Source organism: Pleurodeles waltl, chromosome 6, assembly GCF_031143425.1.
Source record: "Pleurodeles waltl isolate 20211129_DDA chromosome 6, aPleWal1.hap1.20221129, whole genome shotgun sequence".
Lineage (NCBI taxonomy): Eukaryota > Metazoa > Chordata > Amphibia > Caudata > Salamandridae > Pleurodeles > Pleurodeles waltl.
Genome location: NC_090445.1, coordinates 1,175,886,761 through 1,175,911,284, shown reverse-complemented (window position 1 = coordinate 1,175,911,284; position 24,524 = coordinate 1,175,886,761). Strand labels below are relative to the sequence as shown.

Below are 24,524 nucleotides of genomic sequence, written 5' to 3'. Positions count from 1 at the left end.
CTTCCGAGTCCTTAATTGAATTGAAAATTCTTGACTCGTTAACCAGAACATTTTTTAGAGCATTTTTCAGTCAGAATGTCGGAATGTTTTAATGAAATAGAAGAGGAAGATATTTAAGAACTCACTTAAAACGGGTCATATTTTTTCTTTTAACAGCACAAACCATAATTTCGATGACAAAAGAACCCCCTCAATTTGTACTTTTCCAAATTAAATGTTTTAAGTTTTACCAGTTTGAGGCAAAAAAGATGGCTTCCAGTGTGTCACAATTTTGTCATATATAAGACTGTTAGCGCGCCAGCTCTTCTTTAGAACGCTCTGGGAGGCTGCAGAAGAACACAAGGGGATCAACAGACAGACTGCGCCTGTTGGAGGTTCATGTTTTACTGAGACTGTCATACTTCATTCTCATGTGGGTGAGAAAGATAGTGTGAATTTACAGAAAATATACTCTCACTTTAGCTTTTGAAGCACCTTCAATAACCTCTATGGGAAAATCCTAAGAAAACTGTTTTCTCCCAAATATGATTCATGAAATCCCAGCAGGGTAAAATCACCTTAGAACACACCACAATTCCTAAAATTAGTATGGTACCACCAGCAAATTATTCATATTATAACTAAAATGTGTTATCACCCTGTATATGTTCCTTTTTTTGTGACCCTCAAAACTTGCCGTTCACTACGATGCATTTAAATGGGGTGCTTTCATGTATACTGGCCCCAGGATGGCTGCCACCACTTCCTGGTTGAAGTGCTGACAGACAATCAGAATACACCACTGAGATCTATGCTTAGGCCCTGTTCAGGTATACAAATTTGGATTTCCTTTAATATCTCGAAAACTACTGAATAGATTTACACCAAATAACAACAAGCACTGGCAAAGCCAATAGGTTTCGCCTACGTGAACTACTGGCTTTGCAATTTTTTTTTGCCATGTTGCACAGTAGCGTGGAATGGAGTATGGTAGAGTGGCAGGGCAAAGAGTGGTGTGGAGTTGGGTGGCATAGAGTGGTACAGAGTGGTGTGGTATACAGTGGTGTACACTGGATTGGCAGAGTAGTGTGGACTGGTGTGGAGTGGTGTAGAGTGCAGTGGAGTTAAGGGGTTTGGTGTAGAGGCATAAAGTGGAGTGGTGTGGTGCAGAGTGGCATGGCATGGAGTGGATTGGAGTGATGTAGAGTAGAGTTGCGGAAAGTGGAGTGGCAGAGTTGCATGGAGTGACATACATGTATAGTGAAATGGCTATGTTGCAGTGGTGCAGAGTGCAGATTAGAATATAGTGGCATAGAATAGTGTAGCGTGGCGTAGAGCAGAGTGCACTGGCATGGTGCAGAGTGGTGCAGAGTGCACTGGCAGAGTGCAGTAAAGTAGAGAGGTGTGGAGTGCAGTGGCATTGAGTAGAGTGGCGTAAATTGCAGTGGCAGAGTAGAGTGGTGTAGAGTGCAGTGGCCTATAGTGGTGCAGACTAGAATGCTGTGGCAGAGTGCAGCAGAGTACAGTGACGCAGTAGTGCAGAGCATAGACTGCAGTGTTGCAGAGTAGACTGATAGAGTAGAGGGCAGTGGTGTAGAGTGTAGCGGTATAAAGTGTATTGGCTTTGAGTGCAGGGTGGAGAGTGCTGCAGCGTAGAGTGCCGTTTAGTGCAGTGGTGCAGATTAGTGTGGTATGGAATGCAGTGAATTAGAGTGGTATAGAATGCAACAGTGCACAATAGAGTAAATGGCATAAAGTAGAGTGGCATAGAGTGCAGTGTACAGTGGCATAGAATGCAGTGATGTGGAATCCAGAGGCACATAGTAGAGTGCAGTTGAGGTGAGTGCAGTGGCATAGAGGGTCATGGCCTAGCGTAGAATAGTGCAGGGGCATATAGTAGAGTGTGCAGAGTACAATAGTGGTGTAAAGTGCAGTGTTGTGGTGTAGAGTGCAGTGGCATACACTGCAGTGGTGTAGAGTAGTGCATAGAAGAGTAGGGTGGCAAAGAATGCAGTGGTGAAGAGTAGAATGACGCAGAGTAAAGTGGTGCAGAGTAGAGTGAATTAGCATAGAGCCGAGTGGTGCAGAGCAGAGTGCAGTCGCATAATGTAGAGTGCAATAGCGCGCAGTAGAATATTATGCTATAACTAGTTTCCAGGAAGAAAAGCAAGGATTGTGTTTCCTTCATTCATACACACAAAAGCCTGTAGAATTAAATGCCTGTGAAAAGAAGGACTTTCCACCAGCCTATGCACTTCTATGAGCATCTTACCATGTGATCTTAAATTTGTTGAAATATTGCATAGTTCAATATGGTTAATTATTACTGGGTCCCTGATTAGCTATAATTGTATGTACTATTGCGAGGATTTTTGCACTAATCCCAGGGGTCTGAATTTCATTCTTCTCTGAATGTTTTATCAAAACAGGTATCACAAGGATATTCAGATTGTATTAATCCCTTCATAGGCTACAGTGTTTTGCAGAATGTGAACTTTTTGAATTTTGTTTTTGTTGCTCAGTGAAACAAAATTGCAGCATTTTATTCTTGAGCTTTACAGTTATGGTGGCTCCATGATCTTTAGGCAAGAGGGACCAATCTCTCCTCAGTAACCTACAAGGCTGACAGATGTTGTTTCTACAACATTTAATTGTATGTCTGTTGGCATTAGAGTATAAAATTACTACTTTTTTTTTTTTACCTTGTCAATGGGTGAGATGCAGTGTCACAAGGAGAGGTCTGCCTCCATTGTGTTCTCTGATCAGACTGCTGTCCTGACATTTCAACAGACTCAGCCTATGTTTCTCCCGGTTTGTATCACATAACCTGTTACACCTCAGCTCTTAGGTGATCTGCACTGCAAACAATCTTAAATATGTGATCACGGGTTAGGAAAGTTAGGTAAAAGCAGGCCTAAAACGTTTACGAACTGTACATAATAAGTGTGCCCTAATATGGGAGGAGGGGCCAAACCCTGGTTTTACTACCAGAGAAAGCCTGTTCGTTTTTTCTCAAAATAAATTACACCACCTGTCATGGCCTTCAGTGGACTGTGTCCTTTGCCGGACATGCCATCTTGCATTGCTGTGGGGGCACAGGTTGTGTTATTCACTCGTGCACAGAGCCGCGCACTCCGAGCAAGCCTTAAAATGAAGAGCTTTTACTCAAGGTCTTCCATATGTCCAGCAAGCGGAGGGGGCAAGCTGTCACCCAAGCTCAGGAAGCTCTTTACATTATGGTAATGACAGCCGAATTTATTTTCAGGCAGTTCTTGTCAGAAGTAATTAAAATGCACATTGATACATAAACAGTACTCAAGTGAGCCTTTGTCTTCCGGGCAACAAAATCTGCATGTGGACAATGAGTACCACTCTTCAGTATGAAGGGGCTCTGCACTCACAAAGGTGCATCCCGAGCCGGGTATTGAGGAGAGAAGTTTGCATGAAGATTGCTGGTTACCATGACACTACCTTCCTAATGCCAACCTGGGCAACCCAGCATTGAGAAAGGGCATGATTCGAGCTCCTGCCAAAATGGAATGGGAAAGCTTTATTGACAAGGGTAAAATCTAAGAGGTGATAGTTTGAGCAAAACAGGGGCCTTTTTCTTGTGTACACAAAAGGTTTTGGAGTTTCATTATGTTGTTTGGAAAGAAAGATCCCTTAAGCGAAGGAAACTGGGTTAGGCTGTCACAGGTCCAGTGTTGAAATAAAATTTAAAAAATAAAATTACAAAAAACTTTACCTAAGGCTTGAGCAATTAAAAGAATAAATGACAGCTTTTACTCAGATTCTTCAAGATCAGAGAGTTAACATCAGTTTCCAATGAACAACAAGCCTTGAAAACAGATGTCACACAATTTCTTCTTTTTAATCTGTTTGACAAAGAAATGTCCATAGTTGAATTCCCTGTGGAATCGATGCCACAGACTCCAGAGTTTATACTCATGGCCATCTGGCAGTGTGGATTGGACTACTCTTTTTGGACAGTGCCAAGTCTGATTTGCAAATTGTCTGTATACTTTGGTAAAGTCAATGGAAGAGCGCCAGGGTGAAGACAAGATGGCCTACCACTGCAGTCGCATGGAAAGTGTGAAGACAAATAATAATGTGAAAAAAAGATACCTTCAGGGTTTGTAGGCAGTGGATAGACACTGGCCACTAGCCAGTGGCTAGTGCCCGGAAGCTGTACTTGGTCCAAGAGCCAAGCAGGCAAGAACAGCACAGTAACAGAGAAAGTGCAAGGGACAACGTGCAGAACGACATGCTGGTCAATGAGAAGCACATAAGTTGGAGCAACTTTGGAGGAAACCAATGGTAAGTTCAAGTATGTAAGGAGCAGGTTCTAAGTCCTTTTTAAGATTTTATCATCATTAACAAAAGACTTCGCAAACACAGCACTCATGCAGCCAAAACCTAAAAAGTGTGATCTCTCTATCATAAGCTACCCTTCTGCCTAATTTGGTGTCATTCCTTCCAGCGGTTCGGGCTGCAGGCAAGGAATTAAACTAAGAAACACACTTTTTTTTTTTTGACTCCCCCACCCCCTTTTTCTCTGCCCTGCTTGACTGATCACCCCAAAACTGTTCATGCACAACAAGATCCTCGAAGGCACTTCTTTTGGAACATTTCGTCAAGATTTGTGAAACAGTACCAAAGATCTAGGCAAGTCAAAAAACACTTTCTATGGACATATATTTTCATTTTGTTTTGAGGGGCTATGTTATGTTGTTTGTCATGGAATGTAGAACACTGTGGTGTTCACAAGGTGGCAGGCGACAGGAGAGGAGTGGATGAATGATACTTCTTGGTGTTGGGTTCCCGATATATTTGCAATAAAGGAGAACTTTAAGTTGAATTACGTTTGTGGTATTTCTTTTGCACAGTGGCTAATGCTGCTTTACAATATACTTAAATCTACTCTTGCTAAAAACAGTCCTTACTGCTTTGTAGAGATAGTTGGGCATTGTTTATAATTAATTGTATGAATGTAGTGTAGATTAACAGTTTTGGGTAAATAACATGACCTCTCCTGCCCAAGAAAATAAGCCAATACAAACTACTGTTAAGGGCATAAAAACACTAGCAAAACTTTCAGGGTTCCAGGTTTCCCAACCCGCCAGAAGTACTGTAATAAGAAATCCTGGATTAAAGGGTATGTCGGAACAACGGATACAAGTGTGCACTAGGACCACACACACACCAGATAGGGAGGGGACTGGACACCAGAAACCACTTCCGGCCAGTGGGAGGGACACACACCAGCTGGCAACCAGCCAGGGGAAAGAGGCGCACACACACAGCTTGCACTGCCATGTGCCCCCGCATCCTGACGCCCCCCCCCACGAAGGTCGAGCATCTGCCTACGCCAAGAAACAAAAAGAGGAAAACGAGGGACATGGCCACAAGCAAGCAGGAAGCACCGCCAATTACTAAACTGCTGCTTGAACCTGCAGCGTTGATCTCTGGCACATGCAAGATCTTGCAAGAGTGTGACACCATCAGCGGCCATCTTAATGTCAGGCGCATGAACCAATAGGCTGTGGGAGAACACTGATGGCCATTCTAAAGTCAGACACCTCCTCATCTCGCGAGAGTGTGACTCCCTCTGCGTCCATCTGAAAGTCAGGCATCTGAGCCAGTGGGAAAACACCGTTGACCTTTTCAAAGTCAGGCACCCTCATGATTATGCGGACAGACACAAAATACAAATTGCGAAAGGAAACATAACGGAAAACAAAGAGCCAACATACTATACACTGCAATCAAGGCCACCTGTGGGGCAAATGCAAGCAAGTCTAAGGGAGTGGAACAGCTCACACCGAGCTTGTGACCAGTGGACGCAACCATGACCAAAGAGCGCAATGAGGAAACAATTCCAAGTGCGATATTAAGACGCCCTCTGCCATTTGATCTCTCAAACAAGGGGTGCTCGCTGGAAGAAATGGATCAGGGGCTTTAACCACTACATACGCGCCATCTGCAAATATCACACAGATGAACAAGCAAGGGACCTAGTCATAAACCTGGGTGGGGGATGATGTCTGCTTGTGATGTTCCAGCCCAATTGAATTACCACGTACAAAGGCCTGATAAAATGTCTTTGGACAGTTTCGACCCCTAGAGAAATGTTGATTTCTAATGCTACACATTCAAAACGGAATGCCAATAAGCACACGAATCCCTTCATGATTTTGCGACCTGGTTGCGCAAACTAGCCGCCTACTGCGAGTTTGACAAATTTGACACCAAGGGAGCAATAAGGCTGCGCATTATTGAAGGATGTCACTCAACTGGGTTCTGTACAAAAATACTAAGGGAAACATACAAGCTGTACAAAATACTGACCATGGAGCGGTCACAGCCACATCGCATGCCATTCACATAGAACATGGGAGAGCGGGGACAACTGAACAGGCTCACCGCAGGGCTGGGAGCAGCAGCAGGCATCAGCAGCAGGCATGACAAGCCATCACCGACACTGAAGGAGAAACATGAACAGTCATGCTAGCGCTGTGGTCTGGAATATCAGCACATCAGCGTTTGCCCAGCCATGGGACACAAATGTCAGAAATGCAACAGTGACAATCAGTTTGCAAGTGTCTCGATGGGCTGACATAGCAAGACAGAAAGAGGGCGAACCGTTCGACCATGAATAACCTCAAGTCGACACGCACAGCACATGGAAGCACACAATCGCAGCTCATCCACTGACTCAGATGCTGCCAATGCACGTGAAACCACAGCATGTCTATACCAAATGACCGACACCCCAGCCTAACATGCCCAACTAGTTGACAAATCACAAATACAGAAGACAGCGAAAGAAGATCTTCAGGTCAAAAATGAAACAATGCGATTCATACTTGAAAGCAGAGCCACATGCAACATCACATGCAGGTCAGAATATGAAAAATGAAACACAAGCCTCCACTGCCACCCTCCACTGTCAATGCTTTCACGTGGGGTGCAAAACAGGCTGTAGGGAGCCTAGGGCAATTCTTGGAGACACTCACCTACAGTGAAAGACCTACAGAAGTGCACGTCCTATGGGGAGACATCCCAGCACACTGTTTGCTCAGCAACATCACTACTCAAGTGATAGGCCTCGTGGCCATGACATCTATGGCAGAGGATCACAACATCCCAAGAAAAAAAACCTGTGATCTTTAAAGGTCTTGGAAAGCTAAAGGACATGCAAGTCACCCTTCACATAAACGAAGCAGTCAAACCAGTGGCTCAAAACCACAGCAGAGTTCCTGTGCTCCTCCTCCCGCAGGTAAAGGAAGAACATGCATTTACAAACCACAGCTAGTAAAAAGGGAACGGCACCTAGGCCCTCACCTGGATGAGATGATCATTTGCCTTACTGGGGCTTGTGTATTCTCAAAGCTAGACTCATTCAAAGGCTACCACCAACTGGAACTGGACCCGCAGTCCTGGTACATTACCACATTCCCCACCCACATGGGGCTATTTCGTTACAAGTGATTATGTTTTGTGGTGTCATCAGCAGCTGAAATATTTCAAAAGATGGTGCAACAAGTTATTAGGCCTGTAAAAATCTGTCTAACCTAAGACAATGTGTAGGAAAGTACCCTCTTTCTTGGCATGGTTACCCTTTTTTTCTGCCTGATGTCAGTGTGTTTGACTGTGTACACTGAGATCCTGCTAACCAGGACCCCAGTGATTATGCTCTCTCTCCCAAAACTCTGCAATTCACCCACAACTGGCACACTGGTGCTGCATTATAAGGCTCTAGTATATCGTACCTAGGTACCCAGGGCATTGGGGTTCCAAGGGATCCCTATGGGGCTGCAGCATAAATTTTGCCACCCATAGGGAGCCCAAGCAAAGGGTTCTGCAGGACTGCCATTGCAGCCTGTGTGAAAAGGTGCAAGAACCCTTTCACTGCCACTTTTCATTGCACCAGGTCATTTGTAAGTCACCCCTATGGCAGGCCTTCCAGCCCAGAGGGCAGGGTGCAAAAGTACCTTTGTGTGAGGGCACCCCTCCACTAGCAGAGGTGCCCCCACAAAGTCCAGGCCCATTTACCTGGACTTCGTGAGTGCGGCGACGCCATTTTACGCGTGAACTGGACATAGGTCAATACCTATGTCCAGCTACATAATGGTAACTCCGAACATAGGCATGTTTGGTATCAAACATGTTGGAATCATACCCCAATGCTTTTGCAAGCATTGGTTGAATGATTCCATGCACTCGGGGGGCTCCTTTTGCCATCACACCCTTCTGAGGATTTTCAGGCAGCCCAAGCTGTTGCCACCTCCCAAAAAGGTTTCTGCCCTCCTGTTACTTGAGAAGCTCAAGCCCAGGAAGGCAGAACAAAGGATTTCCTTTGGGAGAAGGGTGTAACACCCGCTCCCTTTGAAAAATAGGTGTTATAGGCTTGGGGGGTGTAGCCTCCCCAAGCCACTAGCAATGCTTTGAAGGGCAAATTTGGTGCCCTCCTTGCATAAACCAGTCTACTTCGGCTCAGGGACCCCCAGTTCCTGCCCTGGCGCGAAACTGGAGAAAGGAAAGGGGAGTGCCCACTCCCATGTCCATCTCCACCTCAGAGGTGGTGGTCAGAGTTCCTCCAAAGGGTCCCTGGGTTTTGCCATCTTGGATTCAAGGTTGGCAGGGAACTCTGGGAGCATCGGAGTGGCCAGTGCCAAAAGGTGACATCAGAGCCCCCTTCTGATACATGGTCACCCAGCTATTTGACCAATCTTCCTTTCAGGGCTATTTACGATCTCTCTCTTGGGTGGAACCTCAGATTCGGATTGAAAGACTCCAGCAGAAATCCTCTGCACCCTACACTTCTGACCGAAGAAACTGCATCTGGATGCTCCAAGGCCTGGCAAGCTGCAACAAAGAAGCAAGATGCCTTCTGCAACTTTGTACCCATGTTTGCTTCCAGGAACAGCAACATTTCCCTGGTCGTACATCCTCTGAAGACCGCCCATCTTCAGCCTGCATCAGAAGGAAGAAGGTATCTCCCTAGGGGTGAAAGAGTCACTCCTCTGCTTCTGCAGGCACCAACTGCGACGACGACCGGCTGCGTGGCTCCCCTCTCCTGTTGAGTTGCGTGGATCCTGCATCACGGGTGGTGGACTGAAGTGGTACCGACAGTCCTCTCTTTTAGCTACCCAACTTGAGTGGAGGTAAGCCCTTGCCTGCCCACGCAGGACAGTACCCCTGTGCACCGCGTCCTTCATAACTGCCAAGGCTTGTTGGCATCCTTTCCACAAGATCTTCAGGCATCTTGAAGCTCCAACCCCCAGCACTCTATCCTGCGAGGCACAACTCCCTGAGTGGTTCTTCCGGAGGCATGGGAGCCTTTTTTCGTAGTGCTGCGTGGGCCTCTTCTGCGACTTTCCTGTCCCCGTTCTGTGGGTGCTGCCTGGGATCTCTGTGTTGCCGAGGTCCCCCTGTGACTCCCCCTCCTGGGTAGAATCCACCTGGTCCTTCCTGTTTCCCAGCAGATCCACTTTCTGCTAACCGCAAGTTTTGTAAACCAGACTGCAATCCTCCTTCCGCGTGGGACATCACATGCATCCTCCAGGAACCCGATTTGGTCTTCTTGAGTGCAGTGCTGACTCTTCTTCTTCACCGGTGGTTCACTTCTTGCACCTTCATCCTGATGGGTAGTGGCTCCTGCCCTTCCTGGACTCTGCTGTGCATCTTGGACTTGGTCCTCTTCTGTCCAGGAATACACACCTGGTGCCTTGCAGTCTATTCTGAGGTTTTGCATTATTATTATTTGCTTCTCTGTGTGTTCTGGGAAACTTAACTGTGATTTACTCCAGCTTTCCTGGTCACTGGGGTGGGTTGTGGTACTTATCTTTGGGCTTTCCTAGTACTCCCAGCTCCCCTCTACACACTACACTTACCTAGGTGGGGGACCAAGTTTCGCATTCCATTTTTTTAGTATATGGGTTGTGCTACCCCAGGGCCATTTCCCTCTATTGTGGTTTTCACTAATTGCACTGTTTTCTAACTAACAGTTTGTATGCCTATTTTTGCATACTAATGTATATAATTTGTGTATTACTTACCTCCTAAGGGAGTATAGCCTCTATGCTATTTTTACATTATCTTCTTTTTCGTCCTTTTGGGTGGTTTGGGGACAATCCCGTCTCTTACTCCTTTCTTCCTCGTCGCTGGGGGGGCACTGTGGTATTTACCTTTGGGGTTTCCTAGTTCTCCAGCTACCCTCTACACATCCCACTTGTCTAGGTGGGTGTCCTACATTTGCATTCCATTTTTTTAGTATATGGTTTGGGCTCCTCCTAAGGTCACAACTGCCTATTTGCTATTGCACTGTTTTCTATCACTTTCTATGCCTATTTCTGATTACTAGTGTACATATCTACTGTTTTACTTACCTCCTATTGGAGGGTTGCCTCTCTAGTACTTTTTGGTAATTGTGTCACCAAAATAAAAGTACCTTATTTTTTGTAACACAGTTTTCTTTCATGTGTGTAAGTACTAAGTGTGACTGCAGTAGTATTGCATGAGCTTTGCATGTCTCCTCGATAAGCCTTGGCTGCTCATCCACAGCTACCTCTAGAGAGCCTGGCTTCTAGACACTCCTTTCCTTACAGTACACTAATAAGGGATACCTGGACCTGATATAAGGTATAAGAACCCACCACACACACCAGGCCAGCCTCCTACACAATGACATCCTGGTATTCGGTTGCACAAATGAAGAGCATGACATGGCACTGCAGGAAGTATGCAATCAGTTAGATATGACTGGCCTGACACTGAATGAGGAAAAATATGAACTGGGAAAAGGAGATCTTGTCTTCTTTGGACACATTTTCTCCCAGAAAGGGGGTGACCAGGTCCCAGTAAAGTAGAAACACTCCAGAACACAACCCACCGAGGATGTAGAGGAAGTAAGGTCATTTCTTGGGTTGCCGAGCTACTGTGCTCACTTCATCAAAGACCAAACAAAGGAAGCCATTCCTCTGGACCTCGTAATGCGACAAGCCGTTCAAGAACATCCAACATAACGTCACAGTCGATGATCACCTCACTTGCTATGACACATCCCTATGCACGGAGCTCACTGTAGAGGCTAGCTAGGTGGGGTTAGGTGCCATTCTAGCATAACATAAACCTGGAAGAGACACACCAAGGGACATTGTCACATATGCGAGAAGAGCCTGTCAGATGTAGAAAGGGCATACACTCAACCAGCGAAAGGGAGCCTAGGGGCAGTATGGGCATGCGAGCACTAGCACATATTCATCAACGAGAAGTCGTTCACCATAGTGACAGACCACCAGGCACTGCTCATGATATATGGCATCCCCAATGCAAAAATTCCACCACACCTCAAAAGGTGAGGGATATACCTGAAGGACTAGGATTCCAACTAGTGCACAAACCAGGGAAGGTGCCCAACCCTGGCGCCTACATGTTGCGACATCCCTTGCCCCCGGCAACAGAGACATCTTCCATGGCTCAGAAATAACCTACATTTTGTGCTGCAACAAAATACTTCTGATGGAGTGAATGGTGCAGGAGACGACTGATTCAACGCTACAAGCAGTCAAAATACTTATGCAGCAACAGAGGTGGAGACATGTAAACAACAGCAGTCCAGTAGGCGAAGGGGTTAAGAGAGAGGAAATACTGACATTGAAACAGGTGCAGGAGGAACGGTTTGAAACAGAGCAAGGGACACTGCTTTGAGGCACCAGGATAGTCATACCGAAGACACTTTGACTTAGGACAATCAGCCTTGCACACAAGTCTCACAGAGACATGGTGGCAACAAAGAAAATGCTGAAAGAAAAAAAGAAATTTTTTCCCGAGACTTGACCATCTCATAGAGGACACGATCATGACCCTCTGTCAAATAATGGGAAGATCACCCAAGCCAGGGCAAATACACATGTCTGACCTCCCTGAGGCTGTAAGAGCAACATTGGCTGCAGACTTCAATGGGCCTTTGGACACTGGTGGTCGTCCTCGATGAATACTCTCGGTTCCCTGTAGTCTGTCAAGTGTCATCAACAACAGCTAATGCCACCTTACCAATTCTGGACGACATATTCACAGTTTAGGGTGCCTCGCTGACAGTCCAGATAGACAATGGACTCTAGGTCTCAGAAGAGGAATCCCGCAAGTTTATGGCATATCTGGGAGATCACCATAGGAAAATAACACCCTTGCGGCCGCAAGCAAACAGCATGGTATTAAGGTTCATAGGAAACAAAGTGAGATGTCCATTGAGCAAAGCTGTTGTAGATCTCTATGGGACAAACACTGTGCCAAATACTTCGGGGTTACCGCAACACCCCGCACAGCTCCACAAGGTGCCCATCAGAACTGGTACTGAGGAGAATAAGCAGGACCCATTTGCCTCAACTGGAAGACAAGGCCCCGCCAGAACACAGTAACATTGCCACACATGACCTGGAGGCCAAGAGAAAAATTAAACGACAAGCAGACGCAAGGCATCTGAACTAAAGCATTCTAGATCTAGTCCTTGTGCGCCAAAGCAAACACGAAAATTATAGAGTCCCTTCTTGAGCCAGCCTCTGAAGATAAACATCAAGGGATCAATGAGCACACACCAACAGTCTTACTCCATGCCCAGGCACAGCTCTCACTTAAGATTTCAGGGTGTCAGATGACGATGATGAAGGAGTGACAAGACCAAGTGCCAGTCAGAAGTCGGTGAGCGACGACACAGGAGAGTCAATAGAAGCAGCTTTTCCCAACAGGGAGGGATTTCTCCGGGCCGAAGACGCAAGAGAATAAAAGGACCATGGAAAGGAGAGCTCCTGCCCAATGAGAGCAAGTCGGAAGCCCAAGAGATTGACTGAAGAAATGTGATGTGTCACTAAAATATATATATATATATATATATATATACACACACACAGACCTCTGTATATATTGGTTACATGGGGAGTACATAGACCGTACCTATTGTCACCTTATGAGGCAAGTGTGGGGAATGTGTATATTTTGTCAACAAAGGGAGGAAATGTCAGAACGACGGATACAAATTAGCTCTAGGACCACGAACACACCAGATGGGGACATGACTGAACACCACTCGCTCCCCATCACTCCCCCCAACCATGGGAAGGAGGTGCATGCGTGCACTGAGCTGCAGACCAAGAATACAAATAAAAAAATACACCCTTACCGGATTCCTAGTGTCGTCTTCGGGACTCGGGCACAAAGAACACGACAGGGTATATAGGAAATGGCAAAATGTAAAGAAGACAGAAGTGTAGTGGTTACTGAAAAGCTCACACTTAGGAAATATCTTCGTCCTTCATTCAAACTATTACCTCATTAATCTGGTAATATATAAACTTCCACACGTATACGATAAATCCATAAAGGTATGGAAAAATAGGTCACAAATTAGAAACTGCAGGTGGATAATAACTTTACGAGTAAGTACAACCGAAGAATACCGTGATATGCAACACGTTCATCTACTTACTGTGCACACAACACTGCCTGAAGTAAGTATTCCACGGCTCTGCTCAGTAGCAGGAAGTGACTATAAAACTGGCGAAGGACTGATGGGAATTGTAGTCTGTTAATTTGACCACTAAGAGGCTTACTTATGTTCATCTTCTAAGATATAAACTCGCTTTCCCATAAACACATTCAAACATGTGCTGTGTACGGAGATAAACATATCGCTCTTTCATTGAAGTACTTAGAATGAGCAAGGCTGAAGGCAGTTTGTTATTGAGCACGTTCTGATCTCAGCGATTAGGCGGAATACAACACATTGTTGAATCAGTAGAGGCGTTCAGTGTTACTTTCGTAAAGGGATTTTTGAAAATGATGTTCCAGTGACTGCACACCATTAAAAGCACAACGGTTCCGCGCTTTTCTGATGTTTTATCTGTACAATCGTCCTTTTACGTGTGCTTTTTAGCACACTGGCCTGAGAGATAGAAAAAGCGAAATACATTGAGTTCAAGCAGTTTGGGGCTAGCCAGAAACCATGGTGCTACTTATGTTAAGTTTGTTATGACTAATAAACTCCCTGTTGTCTGAAAAGGTCGCTGTCACACACTTTTTAGAACCCCGTCCTTCTACACCAAAATCATCACTTTATCACATGAGAACCTTTTTAAAATGTTGCAATAGATTTTGTAATCTTGTTTTCTGTTCTCTCCCACCCCTCGATACACGCCCCTGTGTACTTCTGTTTAATATCAGCTACAGTTTGTCAATTATAACGTTTGAGGAAATAAGTACTACTTAGTAATAGGTTAGTTGACTTACAAATACATTTGAGCAACTCTTGTCGCTCCTTCCTGCCCAGCTCCTCCTGCTGCTGCCTCTGCGTCCTATCTCCTCAAGAGCCTGCCAGCTCTGAGATTGAGTCCCGCCTCCACCCACAGGCACCAACCTGCGCCTCATGCCTAGTGGCCATTTACTTCTGCCTCTGTCTTATCTTCTTTTTCACTTTTTTTTGTCTGATTGTCTGTTTTTTAGCCTCTCTCTTTGGCACTCTCATGCTGAACTCCCTCCCTGCTGCTCCTGCGGCCCTGCCCCCTCCCTGTAAAAACGCTTTCCTGCCCTCCCGCCTCCCAGTTGACCAGCCCCTACATCCTCTCTCCCCTTCTTAATGGTGGCTGCTGCATGGTCGTGCAGCGGTGGCGCTGCAGGCACACCAAAGGCGCGCCAAAGGCAAACCTGTCTGTGCCTGGACTATACCCAGCGCCACAGATCCTGGTTCCTGCACCACCTGCCGATACAACGCCGTATCTCTGTATGCCCTCAACACCGGAAGATCCTCAGCCTGCCACCTAGCCAATCCAAAGGTCACTCATGGACCATTCTGCCGCTTCTGCTCCCGCACCTGCCTCCACCAACCACACAACCTCGCACCAAGCCCAGATAGACACCTCAGGTGCACACTCCTCAACATCCGCTCCCTTGTGAAACATGCAGAAGAAGTTTGGGACCTCCTTGACTTGATCGCCCCTGATGTCGCCTTCCTCACAGAGACCTGGATCACACTCACCTCAGTCCCGGACATCGTCCCGTCATTCCCAACGGCTACAAAATTGTCCATAAAGACTGAGCCAATGGACCAGGAGGAGGTAACGTCATAGTGTACATAAACACCTTCCGCCTGTCAACCACCATCAAGACACAGAATCTTCCAACCACCCTAGATCACCTACACTTCCAGATCCAGACCGACCAGAACACCTCCCTCCATGACACGTTCGCTTACAGATTGCCCAGGTCCTGACCCCAGTTCAGCCAAACCATTGCTGATCTCGTCACCTCCCCACGCACTCGCCTCTCCACTGGCTACATCCTACTCAGCGACCTCAATTTCCACCTCGACAACCAACAGCACAACTCTCTTAGACAACCTCACAACCCTGGGTCTCAAGCAACTAGTCAACCTCCCCACGCACGCAGCAGGTCACACCTTCGACTCCCTTTTTCAGCAGGAAACCTCATCACCATCTCTCACACCTCTGAACACCAGTGGACAGACCACCGATGCATCCATTTTGCCTTACGGAAGACCACCGCATGCCACCACACCCTAGTGCAGCTCACTGATGCACTCAGCCACTCCACTCCCACTGGACTCCACAAACGCGAACAACTTAGCACACAACCTGCACAGCTGGATCACAGAATGCACTTACAGCATAGCCCCCCTAAGAAAACTTCCCAGAAACCAGCACCGCAAGAAACCAAGCTGGTTCACAACAGAACTCCAAGAGTCTAAACGCACCTGCAGAAGACTGGAATAAAAGTGGAGAAACAGCCAAACAACTGAAGACGACACACCCTCCAAAATCACTGTCACCACGCACCACCAGCTCATCAGAGCTTCCAAGAAAGCTGCCATTCAAGAACACATCAGCACCAATGCACACAACAGCAAGGAACCCTTCACCATAGTCAAGAAGTTCACAAACCCCGGAACTGACACTTCAGACATCCCTCCTCTCAAGACCTCTGCAACAACCTTGCCACCTTTTTTCACTGGGAAATCCAGGACATATATGAAGGATTCAAGAACCAAAATCCACCCACACCACCCACCAGCACCACTACGGACACCACACCAGACCCTGAACCATTGGGCCCCTGTCTCCACAGAAGACACCTGGAAACTCATGAAGTCCATCTACTCAGGGGCACCCTCAGACCTGTGCCCACATCACATTTTCAACCTGGCCAGCGGCACCATCGCCCAGAGTTCTGCTAGACTATCAACCGTTCTATCGAAACAGTCACCTTCTCATTCGACTGGAAGCATGCAGAGATCAACCCACTCCTAAAAAATCCCTCTGCCGACCCAAGGGATTTGAAGAATTACAGACCCATCTCTCTGCTTTCCAGCCAAGGTAACTGAAAAGGCCATCAACATGCAACTGACTGAGTTCCTTGAAGCAAGCCAAGGCCTGGATCCCTCCCAGTCTGGATTCAGGAGCAACCACAGCATTGAAACAGCCCTCCGCGCAGCCACTGACGACATCCACACCATACTGGACCACTGAGGCACAGTCGCCCTCATCCTCCTTGACCTCTCTGCCGCATTCGACACAGTCTCCCACTCCACCCTCCACACCAGACTCCAAGGCACTCTTGAATGGAGTCAATCATTCCTCGCAGGAAGAACCTAGAGTGTCAGACCCCACCGTTCACCTTGGCACCTAAAGAAACATACTGTGGAGTACCCCATGGATCCTCACTAACCCTGACCCTCTTCAACATCTACATGGTCCCGCTTGCTAAATCGTCAGACAGCAGAACCTAAACATTGTATCCCATACCAACGATACCCAACTGATCTTCTCCTTGACCAACGACCCATCAAAAGCAAAGAGAAAGTTCCACGATGGAATGAGAGCAGTCAACGCCTGGATGGAAACCTGCTGCCTTAAACTCAACTCGCACAAGACAGAGAGCCTCATAATCAGCTCCACATAAGTCTTATGGCATCACATTAAACAAGTTATTGTTCAAATATGATTTGGCTTTCAGTAACAGCCTATTCAATACGTCTGTTCCAATCAGTAGTACATTTAATGGTATAGGAGAGAACAGAGTGATAGATATGTGGTTTTCCTTAATCGGTATTCTACATTAGTCTCAAAATGTATTAAACATGATATTCCAATAAGTGACCATTTCCCCCAGAGTGTTTTAATCTTCTTAATCATCAGGTCGAAACAATATTGAAATTAACCGTCCAAATGTCTATGCTCTGTGATAGTTACTGGTAGAACCTAATACATTTTTAGAGCAGATGCTTAGCAAGCAGAGTGAAGTATTTTTGGTTTGTCAAGATGATGTAGCTGGGTGATGATGCAGAAGTCATTGACACATTTATAACAATAACAGAAGGGGTTAGGAAAGGGTTAATTGTCAACCGGAAGAGCATGGCATCTGAGAATAAGGGGTGGTTCTATACCATATGAACTAATACCTGTAAAAGACTAAAATCTGCTTTACAAAAATCGCCTAGAAATACCCAAGAAATTCAGGCTTGTAGATGGCCTTACAGGCTTGACTTGAAGGGGTGGAAATTTGGCCTGAAAGATGAAGCCTGGGAGACTTTGCATGAGGCAAGCTTCAGTAAAGATACTATGGCCTTCTGGTGTGTGATTAACTCCCCCTTTCTGAAAAATGCAGATGGTCCTCGCTTGGAAATTGCCATTAGTGAAGCTGAATGGGTGGCCCATTTTATTTTACTAATGGCTACTCCAGGCATCTGCAGAGCCTACTTGGTCAGGGTCTCCTATGTCTGACACCTCAGAAAATGCTTTGCCCCCTGAACAAGGTAACCGAATATTTAACCTAGAGGAGGTCAATAAGGCTATAAAAGCAAAGAAAAGAAGTAAAGCACAAGGCCCAGATGGTATTCTTGTAGGTATTTACAAAACTAATACTGCCTTGTGGGGCCCACTATTGACTCTGGTCCTTAGAGTCTTTTCTAGCATAGGCTTTTTGAATACCTGGTCTGAATCATTTGTCCCTATCTACAAGAAGGGTGAATGCAATAATCTTGCTTGCTACAGATTCCCTGGTTAATATGACTGGCTGTATCACCCTAAATAGATTGCAGGACTGGACTGAATCAAATAAAATTACATCGGGCTTGTTATATGGTTTCCGCTCAGGTTTGGGGACAATCGATCAGGGATTAAACTTGAGCCTCTTAATTGGAAAACTTAACACATATAAAACAAGGGAATATGTTCTTAGCATTTGTAGGTTTAACATCTGCATTCAATTGTGTTGTCCATGATAAGCTGTGGATCATTCTGAGTGACCTTGGGGTAGAGCCATCCATAGTAAACTTTCTTAGAAAAATTGATTTCGAGTGGGGCCAGGGTAAGGTAGGAACTTAAGGTGGAGAGTACCCAACTGTTTGACATAGCAAGGGGAGTAAGGTAGGATTGCGTACTTGCTCCCTTTTTATTTAACTTGTATACAAACATATTAGGCAGTGTTCTGGAAAGCAGATGTAGCGAACTCCCACAAATTGGCCACAGACCAATCCTGACCCTCCACTATGCAGACAATGTAGTGCTCATAGCTCATACCCCATTGGGACTAGAGTGCCTATTCACTAAGGCCCTCATCACGACCCCAGCAGTAAGTGATAAAGTGGCGGTAATACCGCCAACAGGCTGATGGTAATTACTGCCAAATTATGACCATGGCGATGATATCTCCAGTAGACAGGCAGTGTACCACACCAACCACCAGGGCGGAAACACAGTCATCACGGCGGTAGCTGCCAACAGCCAGGTGGAAAACAAAGTTCCACCCACCATATTTTTACACAGGAAACCGCCACCTTTTCCGTGGTGGTACCAACGGTAACAAAAGCTTGGCGGAAACAGAGCTCAGAAGTGAAAGGACTCACTATTGGTGACACAGGGAAGAACCACACTGCCACAGAACCCGAACTGCAAGTTTTCCCGATGATCTTCTACGTTTTGCTCCACCTGTAACACCAACGCCGACGAAGACGACAACGTTGAGTACAGCCGCCTAGCACACAAGGGAGGGGGGTAGGAAAAAGAGAGTGACACACACATGCACGACACACACCCTACAAACACACACACCATACACACAACCAGCTGCACTACAAAAACAATTCACTCCCCGAAAATCGGCAGAATAATGCAAGGACAATAGGAATTGACGAAAATGATTGTCATCAGATCAACATCAAAATTAATACGTTGATTTGGCAATGAAACAGATATGTACGCATGTACAAAAAAGGGACACTGCCCAGTCCAAACTTCAAAGGGCCCACATGGCCACAGGGCACAGTCTAAGGGCCAACTCGAACCCTGAGCACATCTGGATAAAACACTGCAGGGGCGTCAGTTTTCAAATAGGCAGGCACCTCAGGGGGAGGCACCTCAGCCGGATGCGGGAACAAGCCCATTGGTTCTGGAGGGGGCAGCATGCCCATTGCCTTGTCCTGGGGAGTGCAAGACCACAGTCTCTCAAGTGGGTGTCTTGCGCACTGGTTCTGGAGGGGGCAACATGCCCATTGCTTTGTCCTGGAGAGTGCAAGGCCACAATCTCTCAAGTGGGTGTCTTGCCCACTGGTTCTGGAGGGGGCAACATGCCCATTGCTTTGTCCTGGGGAGTGCAAGGTCACAGTCTCTCGAGTTGGTGTCTTGCCCACTGGTTCTGGAGGGGGTAGCCCGCACAGTAGCCCCTGGAAGGTGAATTACATAGCATCCGCTGTCGGTGATGGCTGTACGATGGTGGTAGTTGGGGAAGGCTCCTGGGAAGCCCCTGCACTCACTGATGGCTGCATGGTGGTGGTGGTGGTTGGGGGAGGCTCCTGGGCAGCCCCTGCACTCACTGATGGCTGCACATCCACGGCTGGCGGTGGGGGCCCAGTGACAGCTGGTGCTGGTGGCAATGTTAGCCTGACATCTTCCGCTGGCGTAGAGTGCCTCTTGTCTTCCTGTTCATGGGTTGGGGATCCCTTACCCTTCCTGGCAGGGATGGATGGGCTCTTCCCCTCTCTGCCTCGTGTTGGATGCTCCTTCCCCTCCCTCACAGCTGGTGCAGGCTCCTTCCCCTTCTTCATAGCTGGTGCAGGCTCCTTCCTCTTCCTCACAGCTGGGGCAGGACTCTTCCCTTTCATCCCAGGTGGTGCTGGCTCCTTCCCCTTCAGTGTTGTAGGTCTGGTATCCTTACCACCACGAGTAGGTGGTGCTACCAATGTCCCCGTGGACTGTTTGGCTGAGGTGCTGGGCTGTGTCCTTGGTACCCTGCCCATACGTGCAGGACGGGGGGAGGGGTAGGTAAGAGGTCAATTTGGGAAAGGAAAAGCTTTTAAGGGACGTTGGGGCTGAAGGAGGGAGGAGTAATGGGAGTGGAGGATGAGGGAATGGTTGTTGGAGGTGCATGTCTGCTGGATTTGGGTACAGGTGCATGGGCTGTATGCTGTTGTGAGGTGGATGGCTGTTGGGTGTCTGAGTGCTTGTGTCTGTGTCCTTTGTGGGGGGGGGAGACAGACACAGTGGGAGAGGACACAGGGGACGCGTGCATGGATGTTGTGGAGGTGTCTGCCAGTGAGGAGTGTATTCTGCTTGGTGTGGTGATACTGGTAGCGGATATAGATGTAGTGCATGCAGGTGTGAGTGTGGACGTATCTGGGAGGGAGGGAGGTGGAGGAGGAGGAGGAGGGGGAGACAGTGGAGGCAGTGGATGTTGTCGTGTCTGCAACGGTATGGTGTTTATGTGAGTGCCTGTGGGATGAAGTGTGGTGCTTTTGTTTGCCTGTGACACTCTTGGGTGTTGTCTTGTGTGCATGCTCGTCTGTTTGTGTGCTTGGGATGGGTTGGGGTTGAGGAGAATGGGACTGGAAAGTGGAAGCTGGAGGGGGGACGGTAGAAACAGGGACAATGGCTGCCATCAGAGAGGAGGCCAGAGCCTGAATCGATCTCTGTTGGTCTGCCAATCCACCATGAATGCCCTCCAGGAATGCATTGCTGCATCTGGGATGCCAGACCCTGGATGGCATTCACAATGGTTGGCTGCCCTACAGAGATGGATTTCAGGAGGTCAATAGACTTCTCACTTAGGGCAGCAGGACTCACTGGGGCAGGGCCTGGGTGAGCGGGCACGGGCAGCTCGCTGATGGGCTACTGGGAGGATGGTGTTGGTACAGGGGGCGGCAGCTGTACCTGCAGCTGGGGTAGTCACAGAGGTGTCCGCCACCACCAGGGAGCTCCCTTCGGAGGAGGTATCAGAGTCTGTGTTGTCCCCTCCAGTCCCTGCCATGGAGCTCCCCTCACCCTCCGTCCCACTGGTGCCCTCGGCGTCAGTGGATTCTGCCATCAGGGTCCTGTGGGATGCAGCTCCCTCTGTCGCCGGTGCCTCTGCTCCTCCTCCAAATGAGGCTAATGCACATAAGGAGAGGATAAGAAAACAAGAAAGGGGGGAGAGAAACAAAGGATACACTGGGTCAATGACTGCACCAACACCACTCTTGGCAGACACAGCACCTTTACACACAGGGAACAGGCCTACACACTATGCAGTGCACTACCAGTGATATGGCTAGTCATCAAGGCATGAGGAGGAGCACACACCGCCAACTGCAGCACACCTGGGACCCACGCAGCCCTGCCTAGAAGTGAATACTAACAAGCTAGGATACCTGTATTTGCCATGCAATCTTTACCCTTCAGAGGACCTACGCTGCTATGTCTGGCCTGGCCTTAGGGGCACTCACTAACACACAACCACCACCCGGATACCACCCCACCAGCCATAAGTTGTAATGATACCCACTATACTCACCCCCTTGTGGCTGCTGTGATGCCCTCAAGCGCCCATCCAGCTCAGGGTAGGCCACTGCCAGTATTCGGGCCATCAGGAGGGTCAGGGTCCGACGGGCACCTCTTCCTCGTTGGGAGGCCATCCCCAGCTGGGCGTCCGCGGTCTTCCGTGCACAGCTTCTCAGGTCCTCCTACCGTTTGCGACAGTGGGATCTCCGCCTGTCATAGACCTCCAGGGTACGCACCTCCTTGGCGATGGCACACCATAATACATTCTTTTGATGGGCACTGACCTACAGAGGTAATACATACAGGAGAACTCCATTAAACAAAGAGTCCAGCCTGTCACACACATGGCCCACCATACCCGATCACATCAACATGGCAAAACACATAGGCCAGCTCACAACATGTACACCGCCAAGAGGAACTACAGCCACCCCCCCACCCACCCTTACACAATGCCTTCACACACAACTCCATGCATTTCTGCCACATGCATCATGCCAGCAGTGTACTCAACTGTTGGTCTGGAGGCCCATACAGCTGTCCGTACTGGGGTAGGACCCCATCCACCAGTCGCTCCAACTCCTCTGAAGTGAAGGCTGGGGCCCTTTCCCTGGTCACACCGGCCATGGTAGGTTCCAGACACAGGTCACAGCAGCACAGGCAGTGTAGGTCCTCTCCTGTGGAAGGTCAGGAAATAAGTGAGGAATGTGAAATGAAATGGCGGTTACATCCGCTGTGGTTTATACCGTCACCGCCGGCTTACGTCCCCTTTGGCCACTGTTCCCCATAGGGCCCAATAATATCCAATGGAGAATTGCATTGCAGTTCACGACTGCCTCCCACCACGGCACACAATGTCGGTGGAATTACCTCACTTGCACCTGTCCCTCCACACAGGACAGACGGTCGACATTTCAGGGAGGGTGAATGGGCATATAGATAATTGCTGCATCACAGGATAAAAAGCACATACTTTTAAATTCTACTGTCCCAAAACATGATTGCACGAAGAGGACTGCTGTTGTGGTATAGGTGTTCCAATTGTGACAGCCTACTCACTCTTGTGTCCCTTAGATGCCGACCGCTGCGGATGAATAGGAGATGGAGACATACCCTGGTGGACTTAGCTACATTGGAGGTCATGCACATAATACTCACCTGTAGACTGGACAGGGCCACAATCACAGAGCTGTGTGCCCAGTTGGAGCCTGACCTAATATCAGCTATCCGTCATCCGACTGGGATACCCCCTCTTGTGCAAGTTCTATCAATGCTCCATTTCCTGGCAACTGGTTCTTTCCAAGTGACAGTAAGCTTGGCAGCAGGAATGTCACAGCCAATGTTCTCAATAGTTCTGGCAAGAGTCTTGTCCGCCCTGATAAAACACATGAGCAGCTACATTGCTTTCCCCCAGGTGGAAGATTTGGCCACTGTGAACGCCGGATTTTATGCAATGGGACATATCCCCAATATAATTGGGGTGAGTGACGGAACACATATTGCGTTTGTCCACCCCTGGGGAAAATGAACAGGTGTATAGAAACCGTAAGAGTTTCCACTCCATGAATGTGCAGATGGTGTGCCTGGCGGACCAGTACATCTCCCACGTCAATGCTAAGTATCCTGGGTCGTGCATGATGCCTTTGTCCTGAGTAATAACAACATTCCAAATGTGATGGTCCAACTACAGAGGCACAGGGTTTAGCTTATAGGTGAGCCTTGGTCCCCACCCAGTGTATGTTGGTGTATGCATACGCTGTTTGCCAAATAGGATAGTGTGTGGTTGAATGTTGTCCCTCAATATTTGCAGGTGACTCTGGTTACCCAAACCTTTCATGGCTGCTGACCCCTGTGAGGAATGCCAGGACAAGGGCAGAAGAACGTTATAATGAGGCACATGGGCGAACCAGAAGGATAATTTAAAGAACCTTTGGCTTCCTGAAGGCCAGGTTCAGGTGCTGCCATCTGACAGGTGGATCCCTGTGATACTCACACAAGAAGGTCTGCCAGATAGTAGTGGCATGCTGCATGTTGCACAACCTGGCCCTCAGACGCCATGTACCTTTTCTGCAGGAGGAGGAGACCGGAGATGCCCCTGTGGCAGCAGTGGACCCTGAGGACAGTGAGGATGAGGATATGGACAACAGAACATTAGTAATCCGTCAGTACTTCCAATGACACACATGTGAGACAGTGCAACTTCACATTTTTATGACTATTGTATTCTGTGTGGCATTGGCATGCTGGCAATACTTACTTGTTTCCCCTACTTACTGTTACCTATGGATTGTCATTTTACAGATGTTGGTGATATGACAACAATGTCCTGATGTGATCACAACAGCCAGCAACAGGTCATTCATTCTATACTTTCACTATGTACAGTTCATTTGCAATAGTTGTAGCCGTTTCAATCAATACACATTTGCAATAAATGAAATACTAGTAGTCAAGTTTTATACAAGGGAGTTTATTGTAGTGCTAAAAAATAGAGGGGAAAATGCAATGGAATGGGGCGATGATGGAGGAAAGTTCAGGGTAATGTTCCAGTCTGTAGCACAGGTGCAGTGTCCAAGGGGGACATAGGAAGGGGAACAATGGCAGTTCAAGGTGGACAAGCTGACAGAGTGGGACACAAGGGGTACAATCAGGAGAGTCTAATTTCCTGGCAGTGGTCTTGGCAATTGTCTTTGCCTTCTGTCTGGTTCGCACCTTCTTCAGGGG

The 24,524-nt window shown here is 47.6% G+C and overlaps 1 protein-coding gene across 4 annotated transcripts in view; it reads right to left on the bottom strand.

The window, feature by feature from the left end:
- The window catches only part of NUDT13 (nudix hydrolase 13), a 582,976-nt gene extending 568,654 nt beyond the window's left edge, over window positions 1-14,322 (bottom strand). For 2 of the 4 annotated variants that reach the window (XM_069240402.1, XM_069240403.1), the window contains exon 1: window positions 13,466-13,509. Coding sequence is in view for 1 of the 4 variants with exons in the window: in XM_069240400.1 (XP_069096501.1) it covers window positions 14,266-14,273 (8 nt within the window). In the remaining 3 variants the exon portion in view is untranslated. Of the gene's footprint in view, window positions 1-13,465; window positions 13,514-14,265 lie in introns of those variants that run through there. The other 2 variants (XM_069240400.1, XM_069240401.1) reach the window with 2 other exon arrangements.
- Between the last annotated feature and the right edge of the window lie 10,202 nt (window positions 14,323-24,524).